A 20,056-nucleotide genomic window follows, 5' to 3' on the forward strand; every position below is an offset into this window, starting at 1 on the left:
AAGAGAACAGGTTTTTCTCATCTAAGATGTTAGAAAAATGGAAAGTTAAAGGAAAAATGAATTTCCCTTTGTGTTTTTCTTTACCATGACAAATAAACAACTACTTCCAGCAAGAACGATAACATGTACTTGATGCTATGGATCACTTCTCAAATACACAGAGTAGGAAATATTCTAAATGTACCAAGTGTTCACTGGTTGTGACCATTAACATTTTACCTCGTATTGCCAAGAGAAGCACCCTCTCATCTTTGCACTTACTCCCCATCTAACTCACACTCAGTAAAATAAGGGTTTAGTAACCTACTATAATAGAAAACATTAGCAATTTTCTAGAATTATTGATTTAAATTGTGTTTTAATTCTTTTTTTTTTTTTAAGATTTTATTTATTTATGTGACAGAGAGAGACACAGCGAGAGAGGGAACACAAGCAGGGGAGTGGGAGAGGGAGAAGCAGGCTTCCCGCGGAGCAGGGAGCCAGATGCGGGGCTCGATCCCAGGACCCTGGGATCATGACCTGAGCTGAAGGCAGACGCTTAACGACTGAGCCACCCAGGCGCCCCAAAATTGTGTTTTAATTCTAACACTCTTATGCTAAAGCTGTGTTCATTTAGGTATGTATACACAAAATATAACTCCATAATAGAAGTAACGTGTAAAGAATCAGAGTATCTATAGAAGGATTCTTAAGACACTGGGATGCTATCCCCAGGAAAGGGAACTGGTAGTTTAAAAAGCAGAAGCAAGACAAAGACATCGCTAAAACCTTGAAAATTTTGAATCACGTGAATAAATTCCATTTTTTAAAGCAAAATATGTAAATAAGACTAGCATGTAATTGTCTATCATACAGCATCCAATTAGTAATATTGCTGTTATTGCTATAATTATAAAATATGATATACCTATATACATACAGTTATGTACTATTACTGAAACCCTACCAACTCAAAGCTTCCCCCTTCCCTTCAGAGTTTAATAGAGTGTGAAAACTGAAATTCCAATGGGGAATTGCAGCAAATACACCTGCAATACTGGCAGTCTGATGCTAGGTATTTATGCCAGCACCACAAATTCTTCAGATGCTGCTTCTACAGACCTAAAAATCTAGGAGTAGCAATTTGACTCAGGTCAGTAACTTCAACACATGTCATGAAGAAAGTGGTTAATTGGGGCGCCTGGGTGCCTCAGTCGTTAAGCGTCTGCCTTCGGCTCAGGTCATGATCCCAGGTTCCTGGGATCGAGCCCCACATCGGGATCCCTGCGCGTCAGGAAGCCTGCTTCTCCCTCTCCCACTCCCCCTGCATGTGTTCCCTCTCTCGCTGTGTCTCTCTCTGTCAAATACATAAATAAAATCTTTAAAAAAAAATTTTTAAAAAAAAGTGGTTAATCAATTAAAAGGAATTAACTGGGGTGCCTGGGTAGCTCAGCTGGTTGAGCGTCTGACTCTTGATTTCAGCTCAAGTCATGATCTCAGGGTCCTGAGATCGAGCCCTGTGTGGGACTCCATGTGAAGCCTGCTTGAGATTCTCCCTCTGCCCCTTCCCCTACTTGCGTGCACACGCGCTCTCTAAAAAAAATAAAAAATAAAAAAATAAAAGCAGCTTAAAAAAAAAAAGAATTAACTAACTTTATGGAATTAGGGTTAAAGGAGTCACATTTTTAAGACAGGTTACCCTTCTGTGGAAAGAAATCTAAAACACCCAACATTTTTTAGTTATATTAGCCAATGAAGCCCCTAAGAATCTCTTAGACTTCCAGAAGATGATTGGATTGCCATGATTGTCCTTTTTCTTCAGATCAACAATTAAGATATCCACCTTTTCAAATTCTCATTAACAGGTCTTAAGTATGGTTGGTAAAGTTACTAAAAGCTAATCATAATTCATAAAAAAGCTTAAATAACCCCATGCAGTGCCTTCTAAGTATTCCACAGATGGAAGATATGAGGTTAAAATCCAAACAGCAACTCCGTAATACCACAAAAGAAAAAAAAAAAAAGACAACAAACCTTAAATCGATAAAATGCTATTGCTGAATAATAAGTTTATCTGGGCTAGCATATTAAAAACTTTTGTACCTTTATCCATATCACTGAAATGCAAACAGAGTTGGTCAACCGGGCAGTGATGACCCATTTCTCTTCCTCATCACTTCAGTGACCAACAAATTAGAGAATGTTTGATGTAGTGAGAAGTTATTACAGAACCCCAGGTATCCTCCTGCCCTTTTAAAAGAAATATAATTTAAACTTCTCTAGGTCAACATTTTGAACAATTATCAGAGTGATTTCCCCTGAAGCTTGTAAGCCTACGTAAGTAATCCCAATATGCTTGCTTTTCCTTCTATTCTTTTAAGGAAGTGTAATGCTTAATATCAGTATCCATTCATTCCCTTCTAATTTGCAATTTTATAAAACCAGACAACTGAATGAATTACAACTATGTGTTAAATAATAATAAAAAATTGTAAATAACAGCCTAAAAACAAACATATGAACAAAGTGTTTGCACCATTTGTCTGGGGATTTCAGATGTTCAGGAGCCTTTTTGGTTTACTTCCTGATTGTCAAATACCAACCAATTCCAAAAAAGGTGATGTTCCAAATAACCCAATTCCATGCTGACGCATAGCTGTTATTCTTTAAAAAACAACAACAACAAAAAAACCCTGAAGCCTCACAGTTACAACAAATGTCCAATAGACACTTGACTGATTGTATATATATAAAATCACAAAACCACACACACATACACTCATGAAGTTTGCTGTCAAATACCAAAAGGAGGAAGAGAACACTTAGAACACTTCACAACCTATAGGAGGAGACAGAAATAAAAATCCTTAATAGCTTATTTGAAGAATCACATTCTAATATTACCTGGAAATATAAATACACTAGATTTACGTATGAACATCAGTACTTTTCAATAAAAAAAAAACAGTTCTCTGAACATTAAAAAAATTCCATACATTACTTTTTTGACCAGCATAATCCCTAATATTTCCATTTTCATGTTTGTCTTAAGAAGTTTTCCTGAAATCTTAAGAGAATTGACCATTTTTTCAATATAACTGTGAATACTTAAGTACTCTATTTGCTAACAGGCATGCCTGAAACTAATTTCAAAAGCAGTATTAATGAAATTAATGAAAGTCTTACACATACACTGATTATCAATGAAAGACTATCCTAAAAGCAAAAGGCACTTTAGCTTATCTCTGGAATCCAAGTAACAGGTAACAGCATTACAATTCTCTATAACATATACAATTTAGAGCAAGAGCTCTAGAATCAGAATGTCTGGGTTTAAATTCTAGCAAAGCAACTTTCTGTCCAAGTAATCTTGGATAAATTGTTACACCTCTCTAAATTTCATTTACCTAATCTATAAAGTATGGATAACAGTATTAGCTAAGTTTGTGGAATTGCTGTAATGATTACACTGAAATATTGCAAATAAAGAATTTGGCAGAATGCTCATTTAGAACACAGTAAACATTCAATAGACATATCACATGTCAATCACATTATTATTTGTGGCCACTTTCTATTAAAGTAACCTATTTATTTTTAGCTTCAAAAGCCTAGGATTTCACATGATATAATTAAGGATAATGAAAAAGAGTTCTAACATTAGTGCTTTGTACCAGTGTTACTAATATTTTTGCCTGCCTACCCACCTCTCTGACTTTAAGGCATGTCTGTTCAATCCTAGGCCTGTAAGTTCATTTAAATTTCACCACCATCTAAAATACAAGTTTCTAGAAAAACAGTTCCTCTTCCATCAGAAATGTTTACTTTTTATTAAATTGATTTCTAAGGACAATCAAGAAATTAATGACTCCAGAATATGTTGAAAAGGGAACATATTAAGGGATTCATATTTTATGCCACTGTTGGCCATGGCAGCCTGGAGACAAAAGGAAAAGTTGATTTGGCAGAATTGAAAAACAAAAAAATACATCATTGCCTCAATCTGATTAAACCAGAATGCTTCTAAGAAAACTATTCAATACAAAAATATAAGATTCAACTATTTACAAAATTTTAACTTGCATACCCTTTAAAAGTAGACCTTTCTCCATAAAACATAAGCAAAAGTGGGCAGGGGGATTGTAAACTAAGAACCCAAATCTACAAAGTTTTATCTTTATATTTTATAACAGACCAAGCTCATTACAGATACAGTATATACTGAAATAATTTTCTGAATGTCCATTATGTGCTGGGTATTAACTCATTTTTAAAAACAGAAAACTCAGTAATAAACCGAATAGAATAAATGTCCCCTTTTAAAATTAATTTAATGGTAGAAATTTTTGGAAAAACAAATTGTTCTCCTTTAACTCTACTGTCAGTTTTTCCTTGTACTATTCACACAGGTCTTTATATGAATATACATTTCTACATCACATTCAACCAATTTCAAATACAATTCACATAACCAAGGAAGATTTGTACAATCCAAGATAGAAGCAAAGACTGCAACCTCTACTCTGAAACCAGTAAACCATAAAAATACCTCTACTCTTGAAATCATTGTTAAGATTCCCTTTCCACCACATCCCTAACCTAAAAATATGATAGAAAATGATGCTAAATGTTCCAACAAATTCATTTACTTATAGTGATTATGTTTTTAGAACAGTATCTGGGAAATCAGGTTGGTCCTGTTAGTACCAGCATATACTCCAGTCACACCCACGTGCTGTCCCTCCATTCTCCATTGCAGGGTGGAGCATCACAAGAGACACCACAGACTTACAGTCTGCCCATCCCCATCCCTATCCCACAATCCCACGAGTCTTAATAAAAAATATGAAACTGTGGCATCAGGTTAGCATATGCCTGTTTCACAGCATTCTCTATAGAGCACACAAAAACAGAGCTCCCCCAGTCTCAGAATCTGCTGCTGACACTTAAAAAACCCTGGCTTCACCAGCCTTGCTGTTTCTCCAAAACAGTATCTCACACCTGCAACTTAAGTCCAAAACAAGGGGCAGACGGCACAGAGTGCAAGAACTGATTTTCATGTGAACTATGCCAGTGAAATGAATGTCACCTCATTTTCTCAATGACATTCCCAATCAGCCATAAATTGATTTGTGAATCTCTGGGTTCCCTTAAAGTTTGTCCTAGTACCTGTGCCTTAAAATCATTTCACAATTAGCATTCTACAGATGCATGCAACAAGAAAGCATGCAATTCTTATATGAAACTATTAGTGTTTTAACAACTCTGGAAAGGTGTGGTCGGGAAAGGAATGAAAACTTAATGAAAGTAAGGCTTTCAGCCTCATACATGAGCTCTCATCCACATAAACATGGATGATCTAGAAACTGGCTAAATTCTAATAACCGAATTTTTAGATGTCATAAGGAAATGAAACTCCCCTGGGAACAGGATAACTCTAAGTTGCCACGTAGTTTTTGGTTTTAATACAATATAACTAAACACTGCACAATAATATGCAACTACTATTAATTATTCTCTCTTCACTAAAAAAAAATTGATGTAAAAAGTTTTATATGAGGAAATAAATGATACTGATTTACTTTCCTCTTTCTAAATCTTATATTTAAAACTTAAACCTAGCCAATTAGCTAAATTTTTGCCAACAGTATACCAAAAGGACTTATTACTAATATTTTAACCAAAATCACCATAGAAAGTCCTTTACCTTCTCTTTTTTGAGTAAAATATTATGCAATTCTACATACAGGAGGAACTGTATAGCTGCTAACATTTACTTAACAACACTTGCATCTGAATGTGAACCAAAAAGAAACACTGGTTTCACCGCAGTAAGTAAAAAAAAAAATACCTGAAATATACAAATATACAGGCATCTGTTAAGCGCCTGACTCTTGGTTTGGGCTCAGGTCCTGATCTCAGGGTCATGAGATTGAGCCCCATTTCAGGCTCTGCCCTCAACATGGAGTCTGCTTGAGTTTCTCTCTCCCTGTCCCTCTGCCCCTCCTGCTCGTGCTCTCGCTCTCTCTAAATAAATCTTTAAAATAAATAAACAAACAAACAAACTTGGGATGAATGCTTAACTCAACCAAAAAGGCAAAAAATATCTATTATAAAATCAACTTTTAATTTCTGCTGGAGCCTCCACAAACCAAATAAAGACTGCTATTATTACTATTACTATCATTATTTTAAGTTTACCTAAGAATAATCATTATTTATGAAAAACAGGTTTTAAACGTACCAAAGATTAAATTAAAGGCTATTTAAAATATCTAGTTTTGGGGCGACCTGGGTGGCTCAGTTGGTTAAGTGTCTGCCTTTGACTCAGGTCATGATCCCAGAGTCCTGGGATAGAGCCCCATGTCGGGCACCCTGCTCCCCAGGAAGCCTGCTTCTCCCTCTCCCTCAGCCCTGCAACTCCCCCTGCTTGTGCTCTCTCTCTCTCCCTCTCTCTGTCAAATAAATAAATAAAATCTTTATTTAAAAAAAAAAAATCTAAAGTTTCTACGTCACAGTTTAATCCAAAAAATATTTCCACTGTTTTTTGATAAATTACCATGGAACTGCTATAACTAGGGTCAAGGGTGAGGCTTTTGAATCTACATAAAAAATTTCTTTTTTAAGACTTTAATAGAAAGCATTTAAATAAAAACCATTAGTTTACTGCTCCCAAAAACAAATCTAACATTTTTAGGTGAAGAAAAATTAGAAACTGTGCATTTAATAGACTGTAAAGTTAAATATCATTGCCAGTAACCAAATGCTGTCTGCTAAACTTCAAGGGGACCTATAGTACGTTAAATTTTTAAAAAGTGAACTCATCTACCTTCTCATCTCAGCACTTTCTCAACTTTCCCATTACAATCGACAATATAACTCAGCAGTCAAGTCTTCCAGACCAACAACATAAGAATTTATTTTTAACTCCTGACTCCTTCCCAAATACTCCCCTTCCATCCAATCCAAAATCCTGCCAGTTCATTATTCACACTATCTCTCAAATGTGTTATTTTCATAACATTTTCACATTTTATTTAATACTTCTTCATGTTCACAACATACCCTACTATCTCCGTGAAAGGGCTCTAATGTCTACTGTAATCCATTAACCCAGCTGCCCAAATCACCTTCCAATATCTGTTCACCAATCTACAGTAAATCCCAATCTCTCTTGAATGACAACCAAACTCTTACAGGCCCCCTCTGCCCTCCATCAGCTATGGTTAACACATTTCCCAAACTATCTCTTCTTATTATCCTACTTAGGCCCCTTTAACTCAGATTTACCAACTTGCTTGGTAAGTACAAAAATCATCTAACTGCCACACAAAAATCACCATCTCTGTGCTTCTGTTCATTCCTTCCATCTAGAAACCTTTATGCTTCTCAATTCAAGCGACTGCCTCCTTTAACACCTGTCTTAAAACACATCTCTGCAGGAAGTCCTTCCTCTCCAACCCAGAGGCCTCACCCCTGTATTCTTCATCCCTCTGAACAAAGCTTTCTACTTGTATTTATACTCTTGCATTCATCATGATATTGTTTTCATAGTTTGTCCCATAACCTGCCTCTACGACTAAATGATAAGCTTTTGAGACCAAGGACTTTAATTTCTTTATATATTTCTCTCTTGAACAGGGGTCCCTTAGAACAGCAGCACTGTAACAAATGTTTAATGATACCCTTTTTCTTCTAAAATGTCCTTAAAGTCAAGGTTGTCAAAAACACAAAATTTGCACTGAACTCCAATTTTTTAAATGTTAAGTTGATCTATATGAGAATAGAAAATTAAACACTTTAACCTAACTTTACAAGAGTTACTCCGTCCTCAGTCAACAACCCCATTACCAAGAATTAAGGAATCATTTTCAAAGAAAATATCAGAAACAAAATGAAAAGTCCAAAAACTTAACATTATAAGCTATTCTATTTTGCTCTCTGAAATTGATCTAATAAAATAATTGCCTAAAATTGATTTCAAGTGGTTTTTAAACTATATTACCAAGATGAAAAACATACAAACACTCCAGTACCACAAGAGGCTCTTAAGTAGCTATTATAAGATTTGCCTCATCATAGCTGAAAATTACCCCAGAATTTTAAAATATTCCTTTCAAATGACCCCATGAAGTGCTTAGAAAGCTTGACTCTTCTCTGAAAAATGCATCATCAGCTCCCCTCTTCACATACCCAGCATTCTGTACTAGTCACAAAAATAAATAATAAATAACTTTTAAAACTGATCTGCCATTCAGCTACTACCTTAGACTACCCTGTTTCAGGCAAGCCCAAAAGCAAACATGAATTGAAATCCTGAGCTCAATTAAAAATGATAATTTTAGGTTGCTTAAGGATATAATCAATGTCACATTAACAGCATGTATATATTTTTTAAAAATAGTTCTTCAGTTCTCTCCTTCTCCTAGGCAACAAAATAGTTTTTCTTTGCCTTCACTGTGCCCCTTTCTCGAGGAATAAGGAAACAATGTAGATAGTTTTGTCAAATTCTGCAAGTATGGTTTAAATAAGCTGTCACTAAATACCACATAAACATATCTACAAATACAGATACTTTGGAAGAGTAGATACTTAGTATACCAAACACCTCAAGAACACAGGCTATTTAGCACAAATCTGGTACAGAAGTACATTCTAGCAACAACCCTAAACACAAGCTCAAATATCCCTATTATATTCAGGACTACAGCCTTCTGCAAAAGCTATGACAGAAAGGTCTAAATCCATATTGTTATAACTAAACCCATAGTTTTATCTCAATGTGGCAGGAAACCAATGCAAGAGTATTTTAAATAGTCCTAAGAAGGGACCCTTGAATAGATCATTTAACAAGTGCTGAATGCGATGGCACCCCAAAACTGAACTTAATGATGAGTCAGTGACAATTAACCTTCAACTTAGTATCTGGCAACATGACAATACAAACCTCAATCAAAACTTGGACCTACTTCCAAGTTACCTTTTGATTATACATAAATTATATAGTGGTAAATTGGTAATGTCAAAACGGGAAGGTTAAGAGATAACATTAAATCATGTGTCCAATTAAAACAATGCCTGTAGCGATACTACTGCTACTGGGTCTCTACCAGCTCCCACCGACCCTTTCTAAAGGGAGAACTCAAGGCTCTCCTCCAAACGTGAATGCTAGGTACTGTGCAAGTTCATCTCTGGATTAAGAACAAATACTTTGTAATCATACAGGCAAGAAACAAATGTTAGGAGACTGTGACATTTAGCCTTTCTAGCAAGTATACAAAACTATGATAACCCCTGAGACCTGAGCCAAATAAAATAACCCTCATTTCAAAAGACACATACTCTGCAAATGTACATAACGATTTGAATCGTCTTGTCCTTCTCTTTATTCGAAAGGATGAGCAAGGAAATACTTTCATCACTATTTTAACATGGAAATACTCAAGCACTTGATAAAGCTGACTACCAACAGCACAAAAAGTATAAGAAAAGAAACAAGTTTCAAATCAAATCATCCAAACAAAAAGCATATTCTCTCAATTCAAGGTTAATGAGACCGGGGGAGGTGATATGGGAGGAGGAAAGAGGGAGCTGCCTCATCCTTGACTGAGACAGGTTTTTGCCCTTTTCCACCACCTCTGATTATTATTAGCAGGAGGTTTAATATTTTAAGATCCTGGTTAGTAAAGGCTTTTTATCTTAAGGGTGAGGTGGAGAAGGGGTGTAAAATAAAATCAATACTCACTGCTAACTTTCATGCTGCCAAAAGCTGAAGGCTGCTGCACTGGCTTGCAGCTCTCCGCAAAGGAGGTGGTTCTGGGCCGCCCTGACATGATCACTCTCTTCCCGGATCACCCTCTTTTCCTTCCTTCCTCCTTGTCTTCCTTTTGTTTTATGTTGGGGTGTTAGGTTAATGATAAATGCAGCATTAAGTTCTCCCACAAGAAGATTTAAAAAAAAAAAAAAAGACTTCGTCCTCTTGGCTTTTCACTCCTTTTGTACAGCTATAAAAAAAAAACGAGCGATGTATTTCTCCTTCAAGACAGATCAGTATGGATATTTAACATATAGATGATTTGGGGCTGGAAAAAAAAATACAATTCTTTCCCCTCCCCTTCCTTGGAGGGGAAAAAGGAAGGGGGGAGTCTTAAAAAAAATATATCACGTGAAACGGGGGCAAATACTTGATTGAAAATAAGTACTTTGAATATTATATTTTCCTCGGGGATTTTTTTTCCGAGTCAATGAAGAAGGGAAGCGGCGGAAGGATCACGAGTCTCACGCTTGAAAAGAAGGGGGATGGGAAGGAGGGAGGGAGAGGGAGGGGGTGGCTTGGAGATGCGACGGGAAACGCTGCGGCTCCGGCAGCGGCGGGATCCGGCGGGCTGACGGCGGGGGCCCGGCGAACTGGAGGGAGGCAGAGTCGCGAGTCAGTCAGAGGCGGGCGGTGACGGCGGCTCCTCTTCTCATTGCGCCAGGAGCAGCTGCAGGCGGCGGCTGGATCCAGCGGCCATGGCGGCGGCTGTGGCGGAGGCAGCTCCCTTCAGACCCCAGGCAGCGGATCCTCGACTGCTCCCCATACGCCGGGGACATGGGAACCCGGCAACCGCTTCCGTCCCTTGGGGCCCCCTCCCCCGTCCGCGGCACCAGCGCGGCCGCCCTCCCGCCCCTCGCCTCTGCTCGGTGCCCGCTCAGGAAGTGTCCGCGCTTTGCCCCCAGCCCGGAGCCCTGTCAGCGGCTGCGGGGCCGGCTCCTCCTCGCTTCCTTCCTTCCTTTGTCACTCGGCCCGGGCGGCGGCGGCGGTGGTGGCGGCGGCAGCACAAGCCTGCATTCGCCCGGGTCGGGGGCTGCTCTGTGTGAGGAGCGCCGTCTGCGCAGCCGCCTAGCTCTTCCCCACTCCCCCTCCCCCCTCCTACTCGTCCTCCGCCTCCTTCCTCCCCCACCCAGCCTTACACCGCCCAGCGCCCCGCTACCCGCGTAACAGGCGTCTGGGAATCGCCGGCCGAGGTCCGCGCCCGCCCGCTTCGGCTGGGTAGCCGAAGCCGGAGAAGAGCCAATCACGGACGTCGATTGTTTGCGACTCCTCCCGGAAAAAGCCGATCGACCCGAGAAACCAATTAGAAAGTGTCCCTAGAAATCCACGCCCAAAAAAGCGGAAAATGCCGAAGATAGCCGAACGAGAAGAAGGTGGGTTCTCATTCCATGGCTGGCTAGAGGAGAAATTCGACAATGGCAGCAGTGGCCAATCACAGTGGCCGGACCTCACGAAAAAGCTTGAAGAGTTAAGGACAGTGAAACCCGGAGTCACTGGTGAAACAGCACGGCTGGGCGCCGCGGCCGCCTTGTAATTGGCCGAAAACTCCGCTGGGAGTGTACCTCCCTCAGTGATTGGTGAAGCGAGGGGGGCTTCCGAGGACTGGATGGCCAGTTAGAACGTCTCCTCCCTCGCCAAGGTGGGGAGAAGAAGAAAGAAAAGGGAGGGCGTCTATAAAGCGCCTTTTCATTGGCTTGAAGCTTTGGAACTGGAGTGGGGGCAAAAGGGAAAAGGAGGGAGGCCGAAACCCGTAGCGGCAGCCAATCAGCACTCAGTGCCGTCCAATCGCAAGACCTAGATGCGGTGTGATTGGCCTTCCCCCTCCGGCGGCGGTCCCAAGAGCGGAGAACCTCGCTAGTGGGGTCGTGGCGGGCCGTGTGATGGGCTTGTCTGCGGCTTATGTCAGCCGTTGTGGAAACCGCAGATAGGGAGCGCGGGCACTCTGCGCAGCCGGTCCGAAACTGCTGCGGTCAGCGGCGCTGGGCTCGGAGCGCTCAAGCGAACAGAGAGTTTAGAGGGGCTCTCCCCACCCACCAAGAGTCTCTCGGCCCGACGCGGCTAAAATTGCGCGCTGGAGCATTCCCTCCGCCCGGGATAGCGCGTCGGAAGAACCAGCGTCTTCCCCGAAAGGGCCTGACGGGTCCAGAGCCGCCTACCCAGTCGGGTGCGAACTCTCAGACGCTAAAGTAGGAACAAAGCTTCTAGAGAGGCAGCGCCTACGGGCGCTCGCGCGCTGCCCAGCAGCGGTGGCCATTGACAAAGTGAGGCCGATTGCGCCTGGTGTGCGCAGCCAGGCCGGGCCTTCTGGAAACGCCCCTGAGAAATGAGCTCATGCTGGATGCGCGCGCTCCTTGGGCGCGACTGCCCAGCGCAAAGCGAGCCCCGAAAACAGGTATGGGGAAATGCCGCCAGGCCGGATATCCTGAAGCCTCCGAGGAAACGGGGAGTCAGAATAGACCATAGCTTTCGGTCCTTTGGAACTAGGACAGTCTATAAATAAAAGTACTAGTTAAGCAGGTTTCTCACATAGGCCGGTGTTCATTGTTCTACTGAGAACCAATTCCTTAGGTTTGCCTGAGGACAGTGAGGTATGGATAAGCCAGGATAGCAGAAAAAGTAGAATGGACAGTTGCCATCCTGACTGTAATCCCGTGGTGCCTGTAATTTCCACCTGCAGAGTCATCCTTTTTATGAAGATACTATCTCCAGAAAGCACATGTAAAAATACTCATAGTTGATCAGATTACTTAGCTATTGCTTTGAAAAACTTGTGAGGGACTTGGAACAAGTAAGCTTTGATGGGAGACAGGAAAAGTCTAGGTAGGGTTTGCAGACTCAAATCTACGGGGAGCGGGCGGGCAGAAAAATAAAGCAAATGAATGAAACTGGCCTGGTGTAAAACAATGGAGAATAATAAGAAATGTGACAAATTAGTGTCCATGCTGTAACTGAAAGGAGCAGCTGTTAAGCACTAGCAGGTTGTTGCTCACAAGAATGTGGGTCCATTGTTCTGAGATATATGGTTTTTTCCCCCCAAGAGAAACCCTAAAGCTGGATTTTTGTGTGAAATCTTCGGATTTTTAAGTATTGGCAACCGATATTCAGAACCCTGCAGGCCAAACTAAAAACAACCAGGAATAGACATGGCCGGCATGCAATTTGTAATGTCAAACCTGAGCATAGGTTTTATAGCCAATAGAGGCTCTTGTTCTTTGCAGTTAAAAGAAAACATAAGGTCTCTGGATGTCACAGAAATGGATAAAGAATGTTAAAAGCAAACTCAGTGCATGGCAACTTTGTCAGGTAATGTCTCTCCGTGGCATTATGAAAGACCTTTGCCTCTAGCACCTAAAATGTTGTGAAGCAAAGCTTTAAATCCTGCCTTCCTCTTTACTCCATACCCCTACTTCCAGTTATACCAGCAGGAAAAGTGAATAACAAATGTTTAGGTTATACAAATTGGAAACATGGCTGTTCTTCTATATACAATAAAGTAGAAAAATAGACTTAAGCTTGATTAGTAGCCTTACTGTTACTGCCTTCAAATATTTTGAACTGATGCTGTTAAAAAAATCTGACTCAGGGAAATTTTAAGGAAAAGAAGTATTTCAGTCTAGAAGGGCTTAAGAAGGGAGAAGTTAATGAGAAAATACAGAACTGCTGAAATTAACATTCAGTGTATCTCTGAACTTCCAAACTCTTGCTTTACCTTCCACCTGTTGTCAACCACTGATCAGTTTATAATAATTATAATAGTTGATATTTACTGAGTGTTTACAATGTGCCAGGCACTGTTCTTAAGTGCTTCACACATATTATCTCAAATTTATAATACTATGATGTAAGTACTGTTACCACCTCCACTTTTCAGATGGGAAAATGTAGGGCCAGAAAGGTTTACTAACTTACCTGAAGTCAATTAGCTAAAGTAACAGAGCCAGGAATCAGATCTCCTGTTCCTAGCCTCTACTCCATACTTCTCTCAAATGCGGTCCTCACCTCTGCTGGTCTGTTTTGCTTTATCTTGAAGTCTAAGCCTTACATCTTGAACTGTGCGTGACTTGTTGTGAACATATCTCTAGTTTGGTTTCCTCTAGGGCTCATCAAATGCTCCCTTGCAGAGATCAGTGATTCTGAGCCACAGTAACAATAAACCAAAGGATTAGAAAAAGTTAAATGTAGGAAAGCTGGGTGGTACAGAACAGGTAGTATAGTAGGGAAAAAAAGAGGTTGATGAGTGTGTCCCCAAGATAATAATTATGAATTAAAATGCACAATGAGCTAACTTCTGTAGTAACAAATTTGTATAGCAGTTTGCAGTTAGGAAGTACTATCATGTTTATGAAGTTTAGGAAGTACTAGTATGAAACTATTATTCTGTTTTTATAAATGAGGAAACTGTACACTACAGTAAGTGACTTGCTTAAAATCACTTAGCTGCATTTTTTTTTTTTTTAAGATTTATTTATTTATTAGGGAGAGAGTGCCTGCATGAGCAGGGGGAGGGGCAAAGGGAGAGGGAGAAAGAATCTCAAGCAGGCTTCCTGCTGAGTGCAGAGCTCAACTTGGGGCTGGATCTCATGACCATGAACCAAGCCAAAATCAAGAATTAAACGCTTAGGGGCACCGGGGTTGCTCAGTTGTTTAATAGTCTGCCTTTGGCTAAGGTCATGATTCTGCAGTCCCAGGATTGAGCCCCATGTTGGGCTCCCTGCTCAGTGGGGAGTCTGCTTCTCCCTCTTCCTCTGCCCCTCCCCATTGTGTTCTCTCTCTCTGTCTCTCTCTCAAATAAATAAAATTTTTTAAAATAAAAAATAATAAAATTCTTTAAAAAAAATAATCAGACGCTTAACCAACTGAGCCACCCAGGCACCCCGATTTAGCTGCATTTTTAATTGAAACTAGGAGAAAATATAGGCAAGCTTAAGAATAAAGATGGCAAATAGGATATGAGATGCAGTTTAATTAAATGAACCCAGAGTCACCCATTCCAAATAGAAATCCACAGGGAAACTCTTCTTTGAGGACCTCATTTATTTAGCAAACATATATTAAACCCCTAAAGTTTGGGTGCTGGTCGTCAAAATTTAATAAGATATGGTCTCTTTGCTCCTTGTAGATACTTGTAGTCAAATACTATGAGGTAAACAAGAGTTGTTTAGTAATGAACTCTAGGAAAGCCCTCCAATATCAAGGTCAAAGATTAAGAAAAAAGGGAAAATAAACACATTTATTGAGTACTTACTTAATTTCTCTCAAAACCCCAAGAGATAGGTATTATTAGCCCTTCTTTTAATACACAGAGGGAAAGATAAGTACACGCTCAAGGTCTCATGATCAGTGAAGGCAGAGCGGGAGGGGCACCTGGGTGACTCAGTTGGTTGAGCATACAACTCTCGGTTTCTGCTCAGGTCATGATCTCATGGGTCGTGGGATCAAGCCCTGCATCAGATTCCATGGTCAGCAGGGAATCTGCTTGAAGATTCTCTCTCTCTGCCCCTCTCCCCACTTGCATTTGTGCATGTGCACGCACTCTCTTTTTCTCTCTAAAATAAATAAATTCTTAAAAATAAAAGAGCTGGGATGGGATTTACACCTGAGTGTCTTTCTGCTAGATTACTCTGCCTTCCATCAAAAATAACATTGTTTATCTCATTTACATAAAATTATCTGGCAAGCACACACAGATGTCTGGAAATACTCATTTTGATGGCATTTTGGATGATCTTTATTGTCTCCATGCTTTCCAGTAACATCTTCATTTTCCACTTTTACATAAGAAACAAAACACTTAAGAAAACACAAAGGTAGGATTGCAGAAGAACCAAAGAAAAAAGTGAAATTGCTCAATTTTATTAGGAATTAATAAACTGACACAGAGGCACCCTTAGTCAATAATTTTGATAAATGTTCCACAGGAAAATAATCTAACAGGAAAGGTAAGTAATTTTTTTTGGATGTTGACTTGTGTAAGTTCTTTACAGATTTTGGAGGCTAACCCTTTATCCAATATGTCATTTGCAAATATCTTCTTCCATTCTGTAGACTGCCTTTTAATTTCACTGATTGTTTCTTTTTTTGTGCAAAAACTTTTTATTTTGATGAAGTCCCAATTGTTTTTGCTTTTGTTTCCCTTTCCTCAGGAGACATGACTAGAAAGGAGTTGCTGTAGCCGATGTCAAAGAAGTTACTGCTTATATTCTCTTCTAGGATTGTTATGGTTTCAGGTCTCACATTTAGGTCTTTAATATTTGAATTTATTTTTGTGTTTGGTGTAAGAAAGTCCAGTTTCATTCTTCTACATGGTGCTCTCCAGTTTTCCCAACACCATTTGTTGAAGAGACTGTCTTTTTCCCATTGGGTATTCTTTCCTGCTTTGTCGAGGATTAATTGACCATATAGTTGAAGTTCATTTCTGGGTTTTCTGTTCTGTTGATCTATATGTCTATTTTTGTGCCAGTACCATACTGTTTTGATCACTATAGCTTTGAAGTATAACTTAAAGTCTGGAACTGTGATGCCCCCAGCTTTGCTTTTCAAGTTTGCTTTGGCTATTTGGGGTCTTTTGTGGTCCCTACAAATTTTAGGATTATTTGTTCTGGCTCTGTGAAAAATGCTGGTGGTATTTTGATAGGGATTGCATTAAATGTGGAGATTGCTTTGGGTAGTATAGACATTTCAGCAATATTCTTCTGATCCATGAGCATGGGATGTCTTCCTTTTCTTTGTGTCATCTTCAGTTTTTTTCCTCAGGGTTTTATAGTTTTCAGAGTACAGAGTACAGGTCTTTCTCTTTGGTTAGGTTTAATCCTAGGTATCTTATTGTTTTTGGTGCAGTTGTAAATGGGATTGATTTCTTAATTCCTCTTGCTGCTGCTTCATTATTAGTGTATAGGAATGCAATGCAATTATCGGTGTATAGAAATGCAACAGTTTCTGTATATTGATTTTGTATCCTGTGACTTTACTGAATTTATTTATCAGTTCTAGCAGGTTTTTCTTAGTGGAATCTTTTGGGTTTTCTATATGTTGGTATCATGTCATCTGCAAATAATGAAAGTTTTAGTTCTTCCTTGCCAATGTGGATGCCTTTTATTTCTTTTTGCTATCTGATTGCTGTGGCTAGGACTTCCAGTGCTGTGTTAAATAACAGTGGTGAGAGTGGACATCCCTGCTTATTCCTGACCATAGAGGAAAAGCTCTCACTTGTTCCCCATTTAGTATGATATTAGCTGTGGGTTTTTCACATATGGCCTTTATTGTGTTGAGGTATGTTCCCTCTAAACCTACTTTATTGAGAGTTTTTATCACAAATGAATGTTGTACTTTGCCAAATGCTTTTTCTGCATCTATTAAAATGATCATATGGTTCTCCTTTCCTTTATTAATGTGGTGTGTCATATTGATTGATTTGTGAATATTGAACCACACTTGCAACCCAGGAATAAATCCCACTTAATCATGGTGAGTGATTTTTTTAATGTATTGTTGGATTTGGTTTGCTAGTATTTTATTGAGAATTTTTGCATCCATGTTCATCAGAAATACTGGCTTGTAGTTCTCTGTTTTTTAGGGGAGTCTTTATCTGGTTTTGGTATCAGGGTAATGCTGGCTTCATAAAATGAATACAGAACTTTTCCTTCCTTTTCTGTGTTTTTGAACAATTTCAGAAGACTAGGTATTAACTCTTTTTAAATGTTTGGTAGAATTCACCTGTGCCATCTGGTCCTGGACTTTTGTTTGTTGGGAGTTTTTTGATTACTGATTCAATTTCTTTGCTTGTTATCAGGCTATTGAAGTTTTCTATTTCTTCCTATTTCAGTTTTGGTAGTTTTTATGTTTCTAGGAATTTATCCATTTCTTCTACGTTGTCCAATTTGTTGGCATATAATTTTTCATAATATTCTCTCATAATTGTTTGTATTTCTGTGATGTTGGTTGTGATTTCTCCTTTCTCGTTTGTGATTTTATTTATGTGGGTCTTTTTTCTTTTTTGACAAGTCTGGCTAGACGTTTCTCAATTTGATTATTTTTTTCAAAGAACCAGCTCCTGTTTTCATTGATCTGTTCTCTTGTTTTTTTAGTTTCTGTATCATTCATTTCTGCCCTGATCCGTATTATTTCCTTCCTTCTGCTGGCGTTAGGCTTCATTTCTTGTTCTTTTCCTAGCTCTTGTAGGTGTAAGGTTGGGTTGTTTGAGATTTTTCTTGCTTCTTGAGATAGGCCCGTTTTGCTATACACTTCCCTCTTAGGATCGCTTTTGCTGTATCCCAAAGGTCTCAGACTTTTGTGTTCTTATTTTCATTTGTTTCCACATATTTTTTTTTTAATTTCTTCTTTGATCTCCTGGTTGACTCTTTCATTGTTTAGTAGCATGGTGTTTAACCTCCATGTATTTTTGGTCTTTCCAGATTTTTTTCTTGTGGTTGACTTCTGGTTTTATAGTGTTGTAGTCAGAAAAGGTACATGTTATGACTTCAGTCTTTGTATTTGTTGAGGCCTGTTTTCTGACGTGGTATGTGATCTATTCTGGAGAATGTTCCATGTGCACTTGCAAAAAATGTGTATTCTGCTGTTTTAGGAATGGAATGTTCTGAATATATCTGTTAAGTCCATCTGGTCCAGTCTATCATTCAAAGCCATTGTTTCCTTGTGGATTCTCTGCTTAGATGATCTGTCCATTGCTGTAAGTGGGGTGTTAAAGTCCCCCAATATTATAGTATTATTATCAATTAGTTCCTTTATGTTTATTATTGATTCTTTTATATATTTGGGTGCTCCCATGTTGGGTGCATAAATATTTACAATTGGATTGTCTCCCTTATGATTATATAGTGCCCTTCTTTGTCTCTTCTTACAGTCTTTGTTTGTTTATTTATTGAGAGAGCAGGAGGGGAGGGGCAGAGGGAGAAGGAGAGAGAGAATCTCAAGGAGGGTCCACACCCAGGGTGGAGCCGACACAGGGCTCCATCTCACAACCCGGAGATCATGACCTGAGCCAAAATCAAGAGTTGGATGCTTAACTGACTGAGCTACCCAGCACCCCACAGTCTTTGTTTTAAAGCCTAGTTTGTCCAATATAAGTATTGCTACTCCCGGTTTCTTTAGACATCCATTTGCATGATAAATGTTTCTCCATCTCCTCACTTTCAATCTGCAAGTGTCCTTAGGTCTAAAATGAGTCTCTTGTAGGCAGCATATAGATGGGTCTTGTTTTTTATCCGTTCTGACACCCTATGTCTTTTTTTTTTTTAATTTTTTTTTCAAAGATTTATTTATTTGTCAGAGAGAGAGAGAGCAAGCGTGCGCACAAGCAGGGGGCACAGCAGGCAGAGGGAGAAGCAGGCTCCCCGCTGAGCAGAGAGCTGGATGTGGGGCTCAATCCCAGGACCCTGGGATCATGACCTGAGCCGAAGGCAGACGCTTAATGGACTGAGCCACCCAGGCATCCCCACCCTATGTCTTTTGATTGGCATGTTTAATCCATTTACATTCAAAGTAATTATTAATCGACACATATTTATTGCCATTTTAATACTTGTTTTGTTGTTTCTGGAGATTTTCTGATCCTTTCTTGTCTTTGTCACTTTTGGTCTCTCCTTTCCACTCAAAGAGTCCCCTTTAATGAAAATTATACCCTTTACCAACAATAAAAGTTAACTCATCTGAGGACCATGGTAGGTGTTTGGGGCACTAAGCCCTTATATAGTAGATGAAATTTTTCTTTATTTGACTGATGAGAAAACTGAGGAACAAGAGAAGTAACTTGTTCAAGTTTACACAACTAGAAAGTAGTTTTCAAACCTATAGCTTAATTCTTGTGCCCTTGCCCTGGGAATATCTCCTTAGAGAATCATCCAAAAGAAACAATCCAGAAGAAGCTTCACTCAAATCTATTTAGTGATCATTTATTCAGCTCCTGATCTCTCTGTAGGGCACTGTGCCAGGGCTAAGAATACAGAAGTATTAAGATAAAGCCATTCAGAGAGGACTACTGTCTTGTTCCAGTTTTAGAGGAGCTTTTGTGGAGTGGAGACATGTAAACAGACAACATCGTAGTCATTTGGGCATCTATGGACTAGCATGGGGGAGAGATGTCCCAGAGATCATTTTCTAAGCTGTGTTTAAACTACTGGTCTCCAAAATTGAGTGTATGCACCCAGAGGGTGTACAGGATAAACTTTTGTGGTGTTAGAACGATTAAAACTTATTTCTTTAAAAAGTAAGAAATTACCTTTCTAATGATTAATTAACTGGTAGATA

General features: G+C 39.4%; 1 protein-coding gene across 2 annotated transcripts in view; it reads right to left on the bottom strand.

Moving 5' to 3' along the window:
* Nucleotides 1-10,671, bottom strand: part of GSK3B (glycogen synthase kinase 3 beta) — a 207,709-nt gene extending 197,038 nt beyond the window's left edge. For both annotated transcript variants that reach the window (XM_021692732.1, XM_021692731.1), the window contains exon 1: nucleotides 9,725-10,671. In XM_021692732.1, the coding sequence (XP_021548407.1) occupies nucleotides 9,725-9,812 (88 nt within the window). In that variant the 5' untranslated portion in view covers nucleotides 9,813-10,671. The remainder of the gene's footprint in view (nucleotides 1-9,724) is intronic.
* Nucleotides 10,672-20,056: the final 9,385 nt, after the last annotated feature.

This window comes from Neomonachus schauinslandi, chromosome 1 (assembly GCF_002201575.2).
Source record: "Neomonachus schauinslandi chromosome 1, ASM220157v2, whole genome shotgun sequence".
Classification (NCBI taxonomy): Eukaryota; Metazoa; Chordata; class Mammalia; order Carnivora; family Phocidae; genus Neomonachus; species Neomonachus schauinslandi.